Raw genomic sequence first — 21,860 nt, 5'->3', positions numbered from 1 at the left:
TCAAATTGACCTGAAACCTTCAGAAGACTGGTTTATAATACGACCAAATAATATAGACGTTCAAATTTAAGTTCCAATAACATACAGTTCTGGTAACAACACTATACTTTTACCAGCAAGATCCCAACTAGTAAGCAATATTGATTTAAATTCCTATATAGATACTATATTAATACCAATTCAAGAGTCCTGAGTTTTTAAAGTCAAAATTTCGTAAAAAATACCGCACAAAAATCATAATTTTTTCATTTCAATGCTATTTCCCAGACGGTAAGCTGAAATCACAAAGTGTTTGGGCTAAACTTCTAGCTGTTTTAATGATCTTTTCAAAATAGCAAAGGTTTACAACCAAACGTAAGATACTAGAGCTATGTGAAATAAACAAGCGCTACCTCTGAAAAAAGCTTCAAAAAAAATACCAGTTTTCAAAAATTCTTTAAAAAAAGTTCTGCCATAAAAAAAAAAAATATCATCAAACCATTTCTAAGCCCCAAATCTTTAAGAAAAAGTTGGTTTTGTTCCTTGAGGAAAAATCGTGTCGGGTAGTGTAATTTACAATATGAATCACTTTCGAATTACAATGTAGTTCAAACGACCCCAAATATCAGAGAACAAACTGTGATAGCTCAACTAGCCAAAAATTTTCCAATTCAATTCAAACCACAATTAACGGAACTATGTTCCAAATATAATGACATATTTGGACTTGAAACCGAATCAGTAACAACAAATAAGAAGAAAGTTCACGTAATATAACGTCTTTTTCAACGAGCAATGGCTCATATCGCTCCACGCGACTGCCTTTTGGTTTAAGAATAGCGCCAAATTCATTTCAGAGAATGATGACTATTGCATTCTCTGGACTTGAATCTTCGCAAAAATTCCTATATATGGACGATCTTATAGTCATTGGTTGTTCCGAAAAACATATGCTCAAAAACTTACAAGACATTTTTGAGGTATGTAGCAGAGAACTGCAAGTGTGTCACTTTTTGCCACGCTACTCACACCCAACGAAAAGTGTGTGCCGGTGCCACTCGCCACCGGCTAAGCAAAACAAAGACACACACTTATCAAAAGTTGTGTGTGTGCTGCAAGTGCCGGCAATATCTCGCACTCACTCGCACAATGACCCGTTTTTTTTTTTTGCACGCACACAAATGTTTTTAGGCAACGAGGTACCGGTCGCACTCATACTCAAAACGAATGTAGGAATAGGCGCAACTGAAAAAAGGCTATATACATTGCACGTGCAACCTATGTATCACCTGTTTGTTTTCTACACACCATGGTGCCTGTGTGTGTACTTATGTGTAATTTTCGGCCGTTTTGCTTTTCACTTGGTCGCTTGTAGGTATTCAAGTTCATTGCTACTTTGATTTTGCCAGCTTCCGCTGTTTTTGAAGAAATGACTCCAGAAACAATTAAAAAGGAAATTGAGCGTGGTGTATATACCATAGCTCCAATACACAAATGCAAAAGTATAATTTGGACAATATTATGTGACATATTACAAGAGGACTAAACTGTGCTAAAAGGCTGGGTTTATTGCAATACATGCGGAAAAGTGCTCAAATTTGTTTGTCACCAAACTTCAAATTTGTCCCGTCACAAATGCTGTCTGTCTTTACGACAGCCGGAGGAAGAAAAAAAAGTTTCTAACTTGGACAAAAAAACAGCTACAGAGAAGTGCAGTGAGTGGGTTGTGCAGGATTGTCGCCCGTTTTCTGCGGTAAGCGGGACTGGATTTCGGAACCTGGTGAAATTTGTTGTACAAATTGGTGCTACGTATGGAGCGAACGTTGATATTGACGACCCGACGCAACGACATTGAGCCGAAATGCGGAAAAAGATGCAGAAGAAAAGCGGGCGATATCCTCCAATGAAATAAAAGTGGATAATGGTGGAGTATCGGCAGCCGTTGATATGTGGACTGAAAATATTCTAAATAAAATGAAAACCATTTTTGCACAATTTGATGTCGAAAATATAGCAGATATTAAATTCGTGACAGATAGGGGAGCCAATATAAAACGAGAAGGAACGTGCGAGTCGCTTCTGGGGACGCGACTCTACTTATACCCGTACTCAGTCAGTATATACATTTAAGAGCATATGATTTTTTAGAATTTTAGAATTTAAAAAAAAAAAATTTTACATTTTACATTTTTTTGCTACATCTGCTATCTACATCTACATATACAATGTCTATTCTACATCTAACATGTAGATTGTACATGTTCCATTTAGATTCTACATCTCCTCCGCTAGGGGTTGCTCGCGCACTGAACGCGGCAGAGTGTGCGAGCGAGAAAGAGAATCAGTAGCGTCAGCAACGCTGGAGAAGGAGTGGGAACCAACAGAAAATTAATTTCTTCATTCTGGCTATAATTATAATCCGATCTAGTTCAGATTCGGCAATCCGGTAGATATGGGCATTTTCTACGATACTGCGTTTTTAGTTTTATCGTATCTTTAAAAATGTGCCTGCCACAGATTTTCGTCCTTTGTGGGGGCGGAAGGGGGCGGGGCGAAATTTTGAAATACACTTGTAGCAGTGTGATATCACATGAGGCTGGAAACCAAATTTGGTTTCTCTAGCTCTTATAGTCTCTCAGATCTAGGCGCTCATCAAGACGGACAGACGGACGGACGGACGGACAGACGGACATGGCTATATCGACTCGGCTATTGATGCTGATCAAGAATATATATACTTTATGGGGTCGGAAACGTTTCCTTCTCTGCGTTGCACACATCCACTTTTACCACAAATCTAATATACCCCTTAACTCTTTTTTGAGTACGGGTATAAAAAGCATTGGACAAGAATATTCGATTAAATTGCAGCAGCCATTTATATTAAATGTGTTAGAAAAATCCTTTGACGAATCATTTGAGCTTCAAGAAATATTACACGTATGCACAAAAATCGTTAAATATTTTAAGAAGGCAAGTTTGCAGCATAGACTTAACACAACATTAAAAAACTCATGCCCTACTCGATGGAATTCCAATTATACTATGCTCAATTCTATAGTGAATAACTGGACAACAGTTAATCATATATTAAGTGAGACTGAGAGCGGTCAAAGACTCATAATCGTAAACATATCGACTCTAAAAATAATACTAATGCTTCTTCAAGATTTCGAGAGAATTTTCAAAGAATTGCAAACGTGCAAACGTCATTATGCTTTGTATTGCCCTCGATTGCCAAAATTCTGAAACTATGCGAACCGAATTCTGAAGACATTTCGTCAATGTCGGTTCTTAAAGAAAAAATAGTAATTAATGTGAACACGATTTGGAAAAAAAATTTAAGTATTTGGCACAAAGCAGACTTTTTCTTATACCCACCTGCAGCAAGCATGGAACATGAGGATATAATGGAAATAAAAATGTTCTGTAGTGATAAAATGGATAAATTTAGTTTCTATTCAAACGAAACTTTCAGTACTGAATCAAGTCCTGCAAACCCAATTGGTCAAATGTCACCGAAATCTATCAGCCAAACGTTTGTGCCGAAAACTACATTTTTCTTTTCCGAACTGGAACTGGAACTCATTCAAACAAAAATTTTAAATCGCCCTTAGAAGAAATAGAAAATTATTGTACTGAGAAAGTAGCTTTGAGCGAGGACTTCGAACCAATTGAGTGGTGGAAAAGCAAAGAAAATTGCTATCCTCATTTGTCAAAATTAGCATTGCAAATGCTTACAATACCATCCATCAGTGCAGCAGCTGAAAGGGTCTTTTCTTTAGCGGGCAATATTATAACTGAAAAAAGAAATAGATTAGGGCCGAAAACCGTAGGCAATTTGCTTTTTCTACATTCATATTATAAAAATTTTAAACTATAATTTCATTTAATTAAATGCACTGAAGCACAAAAATATTATTTAACTATGTTTAATACACTGAAGCAGTACAATTTGATTTGATTTTTATGTTAAGTATTGATTAATTTTTATATATTCTTTAATTTGTTGAATGGATGAATAAATTATAATTTCTTGAGCAGAATATTATTTTGTATTATGTTTTCATCTTGGAGAATAAAGTTAATTCTTCGTGCTTGTCGAAATTTTTATATTTCGACTAAGCGACGTTTTTCCAGCAGCAGGTACTAAAAAAGCAACAAAGCGAAGGCTTGCAAAAAAAACACCTAACACCCAAAACACTCTATACATTTTGTGCCTCAATTTTTGTGCTTCCCTTTTCACCCCATCCTTCTTTCGACTCCGATGTGTCAACGAATGCCACACACACTCATGCACACAGCTACATATTCACTTTTGTTACTTGTGTGTCCAAACACTCATGCATTATTGTATTGTACACTCAGTTGTCCGGTGGTTAGAAACACCGGGTGTCAAAATCACCTTACATTTACCCGGTGCACAGATAAAGGAATCTTGCCTGATGACAAAAAATATGACGTCATCAAAAACTATCCAGTCCCTCATGATGCGGACAGCGCTAGACGATTCGTTGCATTTTGCAATTGTTGAAGACGTTTTATCTAAAACTTCGCCGACTATTCACGGCACATAACTAGATTATGTTAAAAGAATGTTCCATTTATATGGACAGATGATTGCTAAAATGCATTCTTACATTTAAAGGAGCAACTTATCAAACCAACTCTGTTACAATACCCAGACTTCACAAAAGAATTTTGTATAATAACGTATACAAGTAAGCAAGCGTGTGGAGCGATTTTAACTCAAAACCATAAAGACCTCCAACTTCCTATTGCATACGCATCCAGATCATTTACCAAGGGCGAAAGTAACCAGACAACAACTGAACAGGTATTAGCAGCAATTCATTGGGCAATTACTCATTTTCGACCATATATATATGGCAGACACTTTACAGTGAAAACAGAACACAGACCATTAACATATCTATTTTCAATGGTCAATCCTAGCTCAAAACTTACACGCACGTGGCTTGAATTAGAAGAATATGACTTCACAGTGGAATATCTAAAGGGAAAAGATAATTATGTAGCAGATGCGTTATCAAGAATAACCATCAAAGAATTAAAGAATATGTCAGCAACCATATTAAAAGTCACTACAAAACAGACAAGTAGACAGAAATCCTGCGCAGGAAAAGAACAGATAGAATTGCCTAGGAAATCTCTAGAAAATGCTTCAAAGCCCAACGTATATGAATTACAGCAAGATATGAGATTAGCGATTTGTATACTTATGGAACATTTGATTTAGGTCAGTTCTTCCAAAGGCTTGAAATGCAAGCCGGTGAACAAAAAATACGCAAACTCAAAGTGGCACCGTGGGAAAATATCTTTGACTCTATTTATACCCGTACTCAGTCAGTATATACATTTTTGAGCTTATGATTTCTTAGAATTTTAAAATTAAAAAAAAAATTGTACATATTACATTTTTTTGCTACATCTCTTATCTACATCTACAATGTATATTTTACATCTAACATGTAGATTATAGATGTACCATTCATATTCTACATCTCCTCCGATAGGGGTTGTTCGCGCACTGAACGCAGCAGAGTGTGCGAGCTAGAAAGAGAATGAGTTGCTTGGTCGAGGGCAGGGGAAGCAACTGAAAATTAATTTATTCATTCTGGCTATAAAATATGATCCGATCGGATTCAGATTTGGCAATCTGGTAAATATGGGAATTCCTTACGATACTGCGTTTTTAGTTTTATCGTATCTTTAAAATTGTGCCTGCCACAGATTTTCGTCCTTTGTGGGGGCGGAAGGGGACGGGGCGAAATTTTGAAATACACTTGTAGCAGTGTGATATCACATGAGTCTGGAAACCAAATTTGGTTACCCTAACTCTTATAGTCTCTGAGATCCAACAAGACGGACAGACAGACAGACAGACAGACAGACGGACAGACATGGCTATATCGACTCGGCTATTGATGCTGATCAAGAATATATATACTTTATGGGGTCGGAAACGTTCCCTTCTCTGCGTTACACACATCCACTTTTACCACAAATCTAATATACCCCTTAACTCTTTTTTGAGTACGGGTGTAAAAATCCGGCAAACCTAGTGTCTCGAGGAGGCCCAATAACCGAGTTGACTGTGTTTTTTTGTTTGATGGAGGCCCAGTAACCGAGTTGACTGTGTTTTTTTGGTTTGATGGCCCAGCATTCCTAAGGAAAAATATAGAACTATGGCCTCACAACCCTCATTTTAAACTGTCCGGGGATGAAAAAAGTCTAAAAAAACAAGTCATGGGAAATCTACCCACTGATCGACTAAATGGACGATGTCCATTTAAAGTCAGTGGAGTAGACTTGTGTGATCTGATTAAGGTTTCGCCTAAATTGCGCGCCAAGCCGATAGTGAATATTTACATTGCAGTTTTTGTGTGTTTTGTCACCAAAGCTGTTAATTTGGAGGTTGTCACAGATTTGAATTATAAATCGTTTATAATGTGTCTCTCCAGGTTTATAGGAGTTCGACGGCCCGTTGCTCGACTATAAAGCGACAATGCCACGAACTTTGTCGGTGCAGTCCGAGAACTTCAGGACCTCGCCAAGGAATTTGTTGGCGTGGAAGTATGAGGCATATCGAACACCAGGCCATTACCACCAACCCGATCGACACTCAATCCTGGACCAGCTGGTCGAGAGAATACCTGCTCAGTCTTCGGCAGAAGCAGAAGTGGACCAAACATCAACAAAACCTAGAGGAAGGTACCGTCGTGATAAGACAACATTCCGTCTTAATCGTAGCAGCTTGGCGTCGTTACTAAGCTCTTCCCAGGATCAGATGAAAAAGTGCTAGTTGCTGAGATCAAAACAAAAAATGGAATTTCTAAACGAGCAATCCTTCGATTAGCTCCGCTCCCTATAAACTGAGTTAAGGTCAGGATTCCTTCAATGTGGCCGATGTACAGTCACTTAGGTAGACTTTAATGTTAGTTCTAATGAATTAAGTTAAGCACAGTAAATGATAATAATTAAAATCGCTCTCTCTCTCTCTCTTGCGCTCTATTCTTGTACTCTGTACCGCTGCATGGGGAAAAGGTCTAATGCTTATAGTCCCATGAAGCCCATTGAAAATACATGAAATCAGTTGAATACTATACTCAACCCAATCCGCTCCGTTTCTGCCGTCTTTGTTGCTGGTTCCGAAACATGGAATCAACTTTATATTAGCTTGGATCTAGGCAAACAGAGACATAGAACAAAGGTAGCTTGAAATCCATCTCAAAAATTGGGTGGAAACCCTAACAGGTTAAGTTTTTGTGCTGGAAGAGTGGTTTACAGAGTCGACAGCTTTACTGATATCGGTGTAAATAACATCCGTCTGCAAGTTACTCTAGAAGCCTTTAATGATAAAAGAGGTGAACTCTTATACATTTGTGGTTGTGGATCGTCGCCTTATAAATCCGTGCTGAGCTGGAGATACAAGTTATTTGCAGAGATGTTGCTATTGCGGAGTTAAAATTTGTTCAAACATTTTAGGATTGGCGGATAACTTAGATATACATCTATAATTCTTTGCGTCAGACTTGCTACCTTTCTTATGGAGAGGAATAATAAAAATAAAAATTAAAAAATTAATGAAAAGGGTGAATAGTTTTAGCAGGGGCCCACACAGACACTTGGTACAGTACATGAGTACACGGTCGGGAACTCCGTTAGGATCTGCTAAAACACAGGCTTAACTAGTCGAATATTATAGAGCAGTGAGCTCTCATTTAACACGGTGCTGAAAATGACGTTCAACCTTTCCTAAGAATACGTTGTTTGGAATTGTGCAAAAATCGGCAATTGCCGATTTCGGTTAAATAAAGCCCTAAGGAATAAAATACATACGGTGCACCACCGCGGTGGTGCGTAGGGGTAAAATAATTTCATGACGTTAGTAAGAGCCTGTTACTTGATATAAAAATAGCATATGCAAAGTTTTTTTAATTAACTTGGCCTTCCTGAATACGCTTTACAGTTTCAATTGCAGCTACAATCATGAAACCAATCATCAAACAGCTATCATGGAAACGATCAAAAGGTTTTTAATTTTACTGACAGATCTTGTAAGTAAATTGAATATGAAGAAGTATTTACGCACCTGAATAGACGTCATCGGAATAAATAAAACATACTCAAATTTTTGTGGCAAAAAAGTTTTAAGCAACTCTGCCTCTTTCCTCTGTAATTAAAAGAAAAAACAAAACAAAAATAACATTATAAACATGATTCGGAAATTAGGTTCATAAAGTTATTCGTCGTTAAAATAAATGGAAGAGATTGCTATACATATAAAATATTAATATATAAATCGCAACTGAAGTTAAGTTAAGTTCAAGTTAATCCCTTTTGATGTTGATCAATATACCCCTCTAGAATTTAAAATGGAGGCGTTTCTTAAGCACATTAGGAAGAATCTATGACCATATAAGATATACAAATTCTAGATCAGCATGATTAGACATACCATAGGTATGTCTCTGAGATCTAGGCGCTCATCGGGACGAACAATCAGACATGGCTATATCGACTTGATTCTGATCAAGAATATAAGTATATTAGGCTGGGCCAAAAAACTTTTTTTTGGAAATTCAAACGGGACACCCCCTAGTTTTGTTACCTTGGATTTCATAGTAATTTACATGTTTTAATTTTATTTTTATTTTATTTTTTAGAGGTTTCTACCGAATTTTACCAAAAAATTGTATCAAGAAAATTTAAAAAAAAATTTTTATCGAATGAGTTGGATAATTATTCAATTATAATTGGTGAAATCTATTGCATATATATTGATAACATTCATATCGTCATTAATCAGTTATTGGAAGTAAAAAACCTGCACAAGTTTTTGTAAACAGTTAACTAAATATATCAACCTCAGCTGAACTTCTTGATTTCCACCAATCTTTAATTTTTTAACAGTAACTACAAAAAAAATATAAAAATACCTTATTATCAATATGCGGACGGACGACGGACGGACGGACAGACAGACATGGCTTTATCGACTCGGCTAACTTTTCCTTCTCTGCGTTACACACATCCACTTTTACCACAAATCTAATATACCCCTTAACTTTTTTTTGAGTACGGGTATAAAAAACCGACGAATTAAATTTTTTTTTAATGTATATTTACCCAAACATTTTTATTTATTTATTTATTTATTGGAAAAGAGGTATGCACATTACTGAGATCCGAGGGCTACAGGCTGCGGGAGATTTCCTGACAAGTTCCACGGTCATATTGGGGCGCTGCAGGTCTTGGGCACTCCTGAGCAGATCGCAGGATGCATCATTGTGCAGGGGCTTCGTAAACTTGATCCAGCGACTCAAGACATGTGGGAGGAACGTTGAGAGGACACAGCCTTCGACAACCTGATTCCGTCATAGGAGTCTATGGCCTCCTTTTCGGGAGCAGCGATGCAGGACGTTGGAAACAGTGGATTTCGCTATGGCAACCTATGCGCCGAGTAGTCAGGTGGGCAGGAGTAGAAAACCTTACCATTCTAAACCCACACTTTTGCCATTAACTAAAACATATCAAGCTGCGTGCTGTGCAATGACAGCGCTCACGAAATCAATCATTGTCCCAAGTTTATAGCACTGTCTCCCGCAAATCGCCATAAAGAAGCCAAGAGGTTTTCCCTATGCGTAAATTGCCGGCTCTCAACTACACTTATTACTTCTCGCTTCGCAAATCAGCTTCAGCTTCGGAAATCATCGACTTTAGTATCAGGAATAGGCGATTCTACCTTTGTCATGGATGGAGTTTCGGTCAACGTTAGCCTGCACTCTCTTTCATCGGAATACTCAACTATCATCACCGCTGTCGTAGTCACCGCTGTCGCTGTCACCGCTGTCTAGCATAACCGACCGGCAGCCAAGCTTCGGAATAGACTCTTGCAACTGGAATTTTCCAGCAAACCTGCCACGAGCTGATCCAGAGTTTTATAGACCGCAGCGTGTCGATCTTCTAATTGGCGCCAGCTTGTTTTACGAACTCCTCTGTGTTGGCCAGGTCAAGCTATTGCCAGGATTGCCATCAATTCAGAAGACTCGCTTGGGATGGTCATTTCTGAAGGTTGTTCCCGGGTAAAGGAGGGGTCCTTTTTACTGGTTTCGCGCGCCCCGGCCGTAGCTGCGGAGGATAACCCAGACGAGAGACATGAGGTAGAACTGCGACGGTTTTGGGAGGTAGAGAATTGCACTGAACCTATAAAAAAATCTACAAAAGAAGAGCTAGATTGTGAAGCTCACTTTGTTCAGCATTTCCGACGATGGCAAATCGGCGATTGTTGTGTTCGACTGCCAGCAAAATATAATCTGGGTCTCTTGGGAAGAATCGTACCATCAAGCTCTTGTAAATTCTTATCCCTTGAACGGAAGTTAGATCGCCGTCCTGATGTGAAATGCTGCTTTCATAAACGAGTACCTTAATCTAGATTATATGTCTTTGGTTCCTGCCGAGTCACTCAGCTGCTGCCTATACATTTTGCCTCACCATTCTCGTCACAAAGGAATTCGATGGATCCGCAGAAACTTCATCTGGTTATTCCCTGAACGAAGTTTTAATGTCCGGTCTGTAATCCAACCCAAGCTTTTCGATATCTTACTCGATTTCGGTCATATGCAGTTACGATTACGGGAGATATTTGCAAGATGTACCGATGTGTAAGGGTCTCACCCGACGATAGAACTTGCAGTGTATTCTTTGGAGGAATTCTATGCATGTTGCGTGTGTTTAAGCTGGACACCGTTACTTATGGGACGAAGCCTGCCTCGTATTTATCTGTGCGGGCGATGCATCAGCTGGCAATGGATGAACAGATAGCGTTTGCTATTGGGGTTGAGATTCTTCGCCGTGACTTCTACTTTGATGACCTGATATCTGGAGCCAACTCTCAGGAGGAGGCTATCTGCATTCGTGAGCAAACTACCGGAATTTTGTCTAGAGGCCAGTTCCGACTAAGGAAATCGTGTTCGAACGTCCCTGCTGTCCTCGATAGGGTTCCTGAGGAGGACAAGGAAACTTATCTGAAGTTCGACGATGGCAGCGATTTTACCAAAACATTAGGACTTGCCTGGAATCCGGTGTCTGATCAACTTTTATTCTTCTTTTCGGCCCTACATTCTTCCTCATCCCAGCAGGCTTGTCAACAATAGCGCGGTTCTACGACCCCCTTGGACTAGCTGTCCTTACAAAGGCCAAAATCTTCCTCCAGCAGTTGTACAAGGAAAAGTTGTCCTGGGATGAAAGCTTGCCATCAGCACTGAACACCGCGTGCCAGGAAATAAGTAGCAGTTTTGGCAGGATTTGACGCTATGAATTTCGTCGGTTCGTACTTATTCCGAATTTTGAGCTAGAAATTCACGGATCTTGCGACGCCAGCATAAAAGATTTTGGTGCCTGCATTTATGTTGCGTCGAAGGGTCAGCGGTTCAGCAGTCACTTACTATGTGCAAAATCTCGTGTTGCTCAATTGAAAACACTTACTGTACCAAAGCTGGAGCTTTGTGGAGCGGAGTTGCTAGCTAGGCTCATCTCTGAGATAGCCGGAATGAAGGTATTCAAAGGGAAGTGTTACTGTTGGTGTGATTCGGCTGTTGCGCTCTCTTGGATTCGGGACGAGCCGTCCAGATTCAACGTATTTGTCGCAAATAGAGTGGCAACGATACAGGAACTTACTGCCCAAATGGAATGGCATTATGTTTTCATAGCTTTGATCCCGGCCGACATTTTCTCGCTAGGGGTTCTTCCAGTAGAGTTGAGCGAGTTGAGCCTTTGGGCTCATGAACTTCTTTGCGGATCCTCTGATGACTGGCCACCCACGGTGCTACCTGTTAAGCCAACCCTGGAGCTTCGTCGGAAGGTTCTCCTAGTAAAATCTCCCTACGTAGATATTGTATCTGATTCTAAGTATGCGAACTCTTTTGCTTCCCTACAAAGCGTTTTTGGCTATTAACTCACAAATTTGTCAACCGGACTCGGCACCCGGCACTATATCTGACATTGAACATGGAACTCAGTTATTGGAGCTGACATGAAGACACTGCGTTCTAAGGAGGTGGTCTCCTCATCTAGTTCACTCGTATCATTGAATCCTATCATTGATCATTTCGAACTTCTCAGAGTTGATGGCGGTCTGGAGAACTCGTCGTTGGGTTTTGATAGCCGTCATCCCATCATCACGTCCAGCAGTCATCCGCTTACTTTTTCAATCATTTCTCACTTTCAAGAACGAAATCTGCACTCTAGACCTCGAGCTCTGCTTGGATTAATCCGATCCTATTGGGGGGAGGAAGACGGTAACGAAGGCAGTAAACAAGTGCGTAAGATGCTTTCGAACTAAGCATAGAATATTGGAGCACATCATGGCGTATCTTCCGAAGCAGCGGCTCGACGGTTTACATGCCTTTGAGATCACTGGCGTCGACTTTTGTCTCTTCTTCTGTTCGATAGCGAACATGCAGGAAAGATAGGGGTTAGACTAATATTCGATGAATATTAGAGCTAAACGACCAACTTACAGTATATAGATGTGCCAGTTCATACAACGTAAGTGGCGCAGCTGAGGTTTCAGCGTACGGTCCCAGGTTTTCGGCTCTGGCTCCAAAATATATGATTGCATGCATAGAATAATTTTTAGCTGCCGAAACCATATTTTTTTATGAGATTTCAGGTTAGTAAATGTGTGTGTGCTATGCTGTGCTTGTGTGGGTTCTACAATTTTTGGCCGCTTGATCCAAAATTGGTTTTTTTTTTTTTTTCAGGGTGGCCAGCCAGCTGATTTAGCGAACTGAGCTGATCTGCCGCATGCCCTAAATGCCATAAATCTATCAGAAAAGGTAGGTATGAATCCTTAAGAAAAAAAAGTTCTATTTTGTCGAGTAGTGTAATATTTGTGGTGTAACATTATCTGACGGAATGTCTTTTCGAGATCATCACTTCCAATCACACCTTCATACAGGGTATCATCGTCACGGACTACATGGAAACACATTTCCAAAGGAACATCATCCAACTTAGTGACAACATTAAATGAACACAAGATATACCATTTTCTTGCCTCCCATTCCTATCCATTGTTTTATTACATTTTTCAAAGCAACTGGGAACAACTGTCTATAGATATTCTCGCTCATTGTACAAATATCGCTGCCAGAATTTAATGTTCTCTTTCGTAGCGACCAGACGTGTTTTTGTTTTGCGTTCCGCATTTTCCTTTTTTTTTTACTTAACAGCCGGTATTTTTTTTTCAAATTAACTCGCTAACTATTCTTTAACCTAACATCTATCCTTAATTGCGGGTGCATGCCTAATAATTGTGTAACAACACAACTTATTAAATTAATTTTATGCGTCGGTTAGTCATGTGTTTGTGTTGTTGCTTCTTTTTTCACATAAGTTATGAATTTTACATCCGTTTGTAATAGAAAAGTTCATTAGAGCAACATGTAAGATACTTAAGTTATGTGGAAAAAAGCGCTACCTCTGAAAAAAGCTTTAAAATAATACCAGTTTTAAAAAATTCTTAAAAAATAAGTTTTGCCATAGAAAAAAAGTACGTGTGAGTCGCTTCTGTGGACGCGACTCTACTTTTATACCCGTATTGAGCTTATTTTACATTTTTTTTTTTTCTACATCTGTCATCTACATCTAAAATGTATATTATACATCTACAATGCAAGATGCAATGTAGATTCAACATCTCCGCGAAATTGGATTTTACATTAATAACATTTTTTTTTTATTTCTTATTTTGGTCCATCGTTTTTGTTTTCATTATACCAGCGATACCTTTTTTTTTGTGCGAGATTGCGACACAAATTGGTCTATACGCATTTCTGCATTTCCTACTCGATGTTGAAAAACTCTCCCTACATGATCAAAACCAGAATTCTAAACCTCTACAACAACATTCGTGACTCTTCCATACCACAATCTCCTAAACACAGCCTTGTCATTCCCATCCTAAAACCACAAAAACCACATACAGATATTAAATCATATAGTCCTATCTCCTTAAACTCATGCCTAGCCAAAACACCTGATAAGTCCCACAAATAAGATCCAATCAATTTTCAACCAAATAGACCACTGGTGCAAACACTCGGGCTTAGTCCTCTCTAAAGAAAAATGCCAGCTCCTACATACACATATGATCATAATAACAGGTACACGTTGAAAATGTTCAATTAAAATCAGTTTTATCGTACTTTATGTGTTGAAAACAAAATTTTTTGTAGTAATTTTTGTTTGTCAATATGTCGCAACTCCTTGACAAAAAAATGAAATAAGGGGACCCCCTGATAACAGAGCTTTTATCGAAAATGTGAGTTGACAACACATTTTGGCTGATCAATATAATAGGTACAGTGTCAGTAATTCTTCAATATTAAGTAAACAATTTAGAAATTCTTGCTTGTTTGGCCGTTTAGGGTAAATTTCATCTAGCTAAAGTCAAAACATAAGCAAATAATTTTTGTTTTCTTACAAGAATGGATCGAAATTCTTATTGTACAGAGGAGGAAGCCCGATTGGCTCTTAGTCTGAAAAAAGAAGGCAAATCTCTTCGGGTCATTGCCAAAGTAATGAAAAGATCTCATAATTTTGTTAAACATACATTAAAAAGGAAACCTAGTCAGGAAACTTGCCGAAGACCACAGAAAACAAGCAAAAAACCACTACATTATTTTTTTTGAGAAAAAATGACCCATTTAGTGCTCCAACGATCCGTAGACGGCTACAACAAGCCAACCATCCAGGGAGAAAAGCAAGAAAGGTTCCACTTATGCGACAAAAAAAAATAGCTATGAGTTTAACTTTTGCAAAAAAACCCATAAAGAAAACGAGAAGGAACGTGTGAGTCGCTTCTGGGGACGCGACTCTACTTATACCCGTACTCAGTCAGCATATACATTTTTGAGCATATAATTATTTAGAATTAAAAAAAAAAAATTTAACATTTTACATTTTTTTGCTACATCTGTTATATACATCTACATATACTATTTATATTATACATCTAACATGTATATTCTACATGTACCATTTAGATTCTACATCTCCTCCGCTAGGGGTTGCTCGTGCACTGAACGCGGCAGAGTGTGCGAGCGAGAAGGAAAATGATTTGCGTTGTTGTTTGCCGGAGGGGGCAGGGGAAGCATCTGAAAATTAATTTCTTCATTCTGGCTATAATTATGATCGGATCTGATTCAGATTCGGCAGTCTGGTAGATATGAATATTCTCTACGATACTGCGTTTTATTAGTTTTAGTTTAGTTTAGTTTTATCGTATCTTAAAAATTGTGCCTGCCACAGATTTTCGTCCTTTGTGGGGGCGGAAGGGGGCGGGGCGAAATTTTAAAATACACTTGTAGCAGTGTGATATCACATGAGTCTGGAAACCAAATTTGGTTACCCTAACTTTTATAGTCTCTGAGATCCAGGCGCTCAACAAGACGGACAGACGGACAGACGGACGGACGGACGGACAGACAGACATGGCTATATCGACTCGGCTATTGATGCTGATCAAGAATATATATACTTTATGGGGTCGGAAACGTTTCCTTCTCTGCGTTACACACATCCACTTTTACCACAAATCTAATATACCCCTTAACTCTTTTTTGAGTACGGGTATAAAAGGAGAAACATTGTGTGGAGGGACGAAACAAAAATAAATTTATTTGGGAATGATTTTGAAAGGAATGTACGACGCCCGAAAAGAAAGAAATTTGATCCACGTTTCACCAAAAAAAATGTCAAACATGGAGGTGGCAATATAATTATATGGGGTTGCTTCTCCTGGTACGGCGTTGGTCCACTTTTCCAGACAACGAACAGAATGAACGCTGAGGAATACAAATTCATATTGTAGAGTGCTATGTTACCTTATGCTGAAGAAAATATGCCCTTGCGTTGGATAATTCAAAAAGATAACGACCCAAAGCACACATTAAGGCGTTTGACCAACTTTTTGCAGGAACAAAAATTGACGTTTTAATGTGGACTAGTCAATCTCCCGACTTGAATCCCATTGAAAACTTGTGGAATGATTTAAAAAAGAAATTAGCTATTTTTTCATTTTTAAACAAGCGAAAATTCTAAATATATCACATATAAATTTTCTTTTTTTCGAACAAAAATTGTGGTAGAAGACACCTATAGAAACCTGCCAGACGCCTTTTAAATGTATGCCAAAAAGAATAATAAAGGTGACCAAAAAAAGAGGTGGATAAACTGGATATTATATAGTTAATACTAATACTAATAAAGCAAAAAAAATATTAAATATTCATTTAACAAATTTTTATCTTAACAACACTTCAAGTGTACCTATTATTTTGATCAGCCTGACATCGACTCTAAAGTAGAAATGGATCTCTTTTCTTTTATTACATTACCCTATAGTATAAAAAACTTTATATTAATGAAAAAAAATACTTAAAGAATAATTGCGAACTAATTTTAATTTTTAAAAGGACTGGACTGCTGCCTTTACATTCATCAGTACTATCCAGCAAAATAATAGCAATATTTGCACAGACTCAATATCCTCTAATTCCGCCATTACCAACCCCATCAATCACTCCTACTACTCCTCATTAACCTAATCACCAAACACTTCCCAAAGTTCATAATCATCTGGATCCCTAGTCAGATAGGCATAAAAGGCAACGAAATCGCCGACACAACCGAGCACACACCCAAAACCACAATCCAAACGACATTTCGCACTACCTCAAACAAATCCTCCAATCCAAACAAACCGACCTTCACATAAAAACGTCTTCCTGGTATAAAAAAATGAGTAAGCTCTCTTCCACCAATACTTTCCCCAAAAACACTAGTCAAACAGAAAACACCAAACCGTTATAAATAGACTTAGACTCGGGATTGACATCAGTAAGGAAAGTTTAAAGTAAAGTTTGTTACACAATGGAAACCAAAAGACGTCTGCCCAAGCTATTAATATGAAGGAAACATATGAAACAATGGCTAAATTGTTTGAAATCATAAAATATAAAGAACACCAGTGAAAGGTCGCGTGTGACTTAAAAGCCATGTTAACGGAACTGCAAGTTGGTTACACAAAATACTGCTACTTCCTGTGGCTATGGGATAGTGGAGCTAGAACTAAGCATTACTCAAGAAAACTCTGGCCAAAACGGGAGGAACATACATTGGAAAATTACAACATACAAAATGCAGCTCTCGTGAAGTTTAAAAACGTTATTTTATCAGCATTACTCATTAAGCTGGAACTGGAAAATTTTGTTAAAGCACTGGATAAGGAAAGATAGTCGATGAGTTACCTAAAAACTGTTTTTCCACGTCTGTCGCTGGCAAAAGTTAAAGATGGCCCCCAAATTCGAAAACTACTAAAAGATAATGGATTTGAAAATATTTTATCTACGTCGTAGCTATGGCCGTCTATCACTCTGAACTCTGAACTTAAAGGTTTCCAAGGTAACTTGCAGACGGATGTTATTTACACTGATTTCAGTAAAGCATACGATTCTGTAAACCATTCCCTTCTAGGACAAAAACTTGACCTTTCAGGGTTTCAGCCTAATCTTTTGAGATGGGTTTCTAGCTACCTTCGTTCTAGGTTTCAAAGATTCCTCTTTAAAAACTCCTCTTCACCTGTAAAGGTTACTTCTGGAGTACCACAGGGCAGCCATCTGGGCCCCCTACTTTTCACCATTTCACCCTACTAATGACCTGCCTTCAGTATTAACAAACTCTCGAGTACTAATGTATGTGGATTATGTTAAACTCTGTGTCGAGTATAAGGAAATTTCATTTCAATCTCGCTTGCAATCCGATCTCAATAACTTTCAGTCATGGTGTTGTGCAAATATGTTACACCTAAATGCCTCGAAATGCAAAGTAATGACATTTCATCGCTCCAGCCCCTTGTTGGCTCCTTACACCCTCTTCGGCGGTGCTCTTGAGAGAATTACCTTGGTGGATGATCTTGGCGTTGAACTAGACTCCAAGTTAAAGTTTTCTGAACACATATCTACCATTGTGAATAAGGCCATGGGAGTGCTTGAATTTATAAAGAGGTGGTCAAAGGAATTTGACGACCACTATATAACGAAGACTCTCTATATCTCGCTTGTTCGGCCGATTTTACAGTGCGGCTTTTGTTTATGGTGCCCCCAGTACAAAGTACACCAGGACCGTATAGAATCAGTCCAAAATAACTATTTACTTTGTGCTCTGCATGGCCTTAACTGGGATGCAGGTGTGAGACTGCCATCTTACCCTCGTAGATTGCTTTTAATAAACCTTCCAACCTTAGTTAGTCATAGAAAAATGCTTGGTGTGAGCTAGCGAGATTTTTCACTAGCTGTTGTTTTAGATTAAATAAGAAGTCGAGCGGATTCGATATAGTTTATATGTGTACAATTTATTTGTTATAAGAAGGCGAAATATGGGGTGTATAGGTGTAGCGAAATGAAGAAGGAGATATCGTTCGTTCTCCTTCGTAGTGACCAGACGTGTTTTTGATTTACGCTCCGCATTTTCCTTTTATTTTACTTAAATAGCCGGTGTTTTATCTTTAAATTAACTCTCTAACTAACTTACCTTAAAATCAATCTTTACCGCGGGTGCATGGCTAATAATTGTGTAAAAACACAACTTATTTAATTAATTTTGTGCGTCGGTTAGTCGTGTGTTTGTTTTGCTGCTTTTCTAAGTACGCCCTCTTTCTGTGCAGTAACGATCTCACTTATAAGCTGTTGCTGCAACCACTCTCCACTCTCATCTTATTTTTACCGATTTCGCTTTAGCAACCGAAAAACTTACTCCGACCACTCCCTTAGTGCAGCAGTTGATTACGTTTGCTACTCCAAGGGCAACAATCGCTGTGGTGATGCAGATTCGAGAGCCGAATGCGTCACTTCGGAGAGTATGCAGGTAGACATCTCTGTAGCGTCCGTATCCGTCGAGTCCGCACCCATGTCCTTAACTATCCCATCAGTTTCGCTCCCACCAGCTAATAGATGTCCAGAACCACCGGATACTGGCATTACAGGTACTAGGCCTGTGGTGCCAAAACCACTGGTGGAAGTCCCACCAAAGCGACAAGTTTTTGTCTCGCGGCTAGCCCCTGACCTCACATCCAATGATGTGACCGCTTTTATACAAAGCAAAATAAAAGACGCCGGCTTAAAGGTGGAAAAATTTAACTTTTCTTACGCCAGGAGAGATATATTCCTTCAAGATAAGCGTCTCGTCAACTCAATTTGAAACCATTTGTTCCGCCAAGTTTTGGCCGGAGCATTTGGTGGTTAAAGAGTTTAAGGCTAAGAAAAAGAATAGGCCCCCCATTACTCTTCCTAGCATTCAGACCAGTGCTCCATCTCCATCCTCATCTTCCACCTCTACTTCCAACCATCCAAAAAACTAACTTCCTCTCTTGTAGTTACCTACCAGAATGCTAGAGGCTTACGTAGTAAGCTCAGCACTCTTTTCCTTGAGAGTCTAGCATTCTCGTCCCACGTTATTGTGTTCACCGAGACCTGGTTAAAGCCGGACATCCTTAGTTCCGAAGTTTTGGCAGGTCGGTACACAATTTTAGAAATGACCGTTCGTCTCGACGTGGAGGTGGCGTCTTTATTGCAGTGGACTCAAACTTCACGTCGGAACATTTCGTGGTCCAGGTTCAACAAGACCTAGAGTTCCTGTGCGTCAAACTGGTTCTTCCAGGCTTTTCCATTCTCATTACTTTCTCGTATATTCCACCTTCCTCGGATATCTTAATATACGAACAACACCTGTCCGCTTTAAAAACTGTTTCTTCCTCGCTATCAGATAAAGACCATATTATAGTTCTTGGTGATTTCAATTTGCCAGGTACGGTTTGGTCCTCGGTAAACGAGTCTAATAATTTTGTGCCCATGTCACGACATGACATTATCGACGGCTGTTGGTCGGTATTGGGCCTACTGTATTGGATCTGGGTAGGCTATCTAAACGTGTCCGCTGCTTTCGTAAAGCCGAGTTTACGAAGCTTAATAACTTTATTAGGGATTTTTGTTGGTCCGCTCTGTACTTTTGCACTGACGTTATGAAAGGCACAAACATTTTTTACAATGTACTTGACACAGAAGTTTGTTCTGCCTCTTCTCTCGATATGTAATAGCTCGGTCAAATTTCTCCGTTCTTAATGCTCAATGCTATAAAAATAACCTATCCCGATACAGGATACGATTTTCACAGGACCCCAAACAGTTTTACAGCTTCGTAAATAGTAAGCGTAGAACGTCCGCACATCCATCGTCGCTATCATTTCTCAATATTTCAGCAAGCAATGATCAGGCAATTGCCGATATTTTTGCCAATTTTTTCCAAACAAGCTATTCTCATGAAAGCTACTCTGATCAGCCGTATCCATACAGTTTACCAAGGCCGAACGGCATTTTCAGCCCCTTGTCAAATAAAAGCTCACTACTTCACGATCTTCGACTAGTTAAGCCGGTGTTTTCACCAAGTCCTGACGGAGTTCCCGGCTGAGTACTCAGGTACTGTGCCGACGCTCTATGTGGACCCCTGCTTAAACTATTCACCCTATCCATTAGCTCTTCATGCTTCCCCCCATCTGGAAGGAATCTTTTATTATTCCGCTCCATAAGAAAGGTAGCAAGTCTGATGCAAATAATTGTAGAGGTATATCTATGTTATCCCCTATTCCTAAAATGTTTGAACAAATTTTAACTCTGCATTTGCAACATCTCTGCAAATCACTTATATCTCCGTCTAAGCACGGATTTATAAGGCGACGATCAACAACCACAAATTTATTACAGTTTACCTCTTTTATCAGTAAAGGCTTCCAAGGTAAGGTAACTTGCAGACGGATGTCATTTAAACTGATTTCAGTAAAGCATTCGATTCTGTAAACCATTCCCTTTTAGCACAAAAACTTGACCTTTCAGTGTTTCCGCCTAATCTTTTGAGAGATTTCTAGCTACCATCGTTCTAGGTCTCAAAGAGTCCCCTTCAAATACTCCTTCTTTTTACCTGCTAAGGTTACTTCTGGAGTACCACAGAGCAGCCATCTAGGCCCGCTACTTTTCACACTCTTTATTAATGACCTGCCTTCAGTATTAGCAACCTCTCGGCTTCTAATGTATGTGGATGATGTTAAACTCTGTGCCCAGCATAAATATATTTCATTTCACTCTCGCTTGCAATCCGATCTCGATAACTTTCAGTCATGGTGTTGTGTAAATATTTTACACCTAAATGCCTCGAAATGCAAAGTAATGACATTTCATCGTTCCAGCCCCTTTTTGGCTCCTTATAGCCTCTGCGGTGGTTCTCTTGAGAGAATTACCTTGGTTGATGATCTTGGTGATAAACTAGACCCGAAGTAAAAGTTTTCTGAACACATTTTTACCATGGTAAATAGATTGCTAGATTGCTTTTAATAAACCTTCAAACCTTAGTTAGTCATAGAAATCTGCTTGGTGTGATTTTTTATGCACAACCTGATCAAGGTTGACGTAGATAGCCCTTGCTTGTTGAGCCGCATAAACTTCACGTTTCCTATTAGATCTACTAGAAACGTTATTCCTTTGTTCCTTCACCTTTGTAGGTCAAATTATTCCGTGAATGAACCACTAATTACCTTCCTCTTCTTAAATCACTAATACTAACATATCTTTGCTGTAATTAGTACAATTTCTTAGCTATCTTTGCATGTTTAGCTCTTTGAGTTGTGTTTAGCTCTAATTTTCCTCGAATTTTAGTCTAACACCTGTCTGTCCTGCATGCTCGCGATCGGTTCGGTAACACGCGTCGCACGTCATGCGGCAGCGTCACTCGGTCGGTTCGGCGGG

At 39.0% G+C, this 21,860-nt stretch overlaps 2 protein-coding genes across 2 annotated transcripts in view; one reads left to right on the top strand and one right to left on the bottom strand.

Annotated features, from left to right (window-relative positions):
* Positions 1 to 21,860, bottom strand: part of LOC111076108 (transcriptional regulator ATRX homolog) — a 256,306-nt gene that overhangs the window by 83,293 nt on the left and 151,153 nt on the right. The window contains exon 9 of the mRNA XM_041595643.1: positions 8,096 to 8,176. Coding sequence (XP_041451577.1) covers positions 8,096 to 8,176 — 81 coding nt within the window. The remainder of the gene's footprint in view (positions 1 to 8,095; positions 8,177 to 21,860) is intronic.
* LOC111076110 lies at positions 6,233 to 6,901 on the top strand. Its single transcript, XM_022369756.2, has 2 exons — positions 6,233 to 6,360; positions 6,465 to 6,901. Exons 1-2 carry the CDS (start codon positions 6,250 to 6,252, stop codon positions 6,771 to 6,773), a joined length of 420 nt encoding a protein of 139 aa, XP_022225448.2. The 5' UTR covers positions 6,233 to 6,249; the 3' UTR covers positions 6,774 to 6,901.

Source organism: Drosophila obscura, unplaced genomic scaffold (genome assembly GCF_018151105.1).
Source record: "Drosophila obscura isolate BZ-5 IFL unplaced genomic scaffold, ASM1815110v1 contig_137, whole genome shotgun sequence".
NCBI classification, from domain to species: Eukaryota; Metazoa; Arthropoda; class Insecta; order Diptera; family Drosophilidae; genus Drosophila; species Drosophila obscura.
This window is presented reverse-complemented; position numbering and strand designations above follow the sequence as displayed.

Excerpts from the sequence above, each read along its gene's own strand:
- LOC111076110 (XM_022369756.2), top strand. The coding sequence starts at position 6,250 with ATGGGAAATCTACCCACTGATCGACTAAATGGACGATGTCCATTTAAA. Across the intron at positions 6,361-6,464 it reads AATTGCGCGCCAAGCCGATA|GTTTATAGGAGTTCGACGGC; the intron begins GTGAATATTTAC and ends GTGTCTCTCCAG.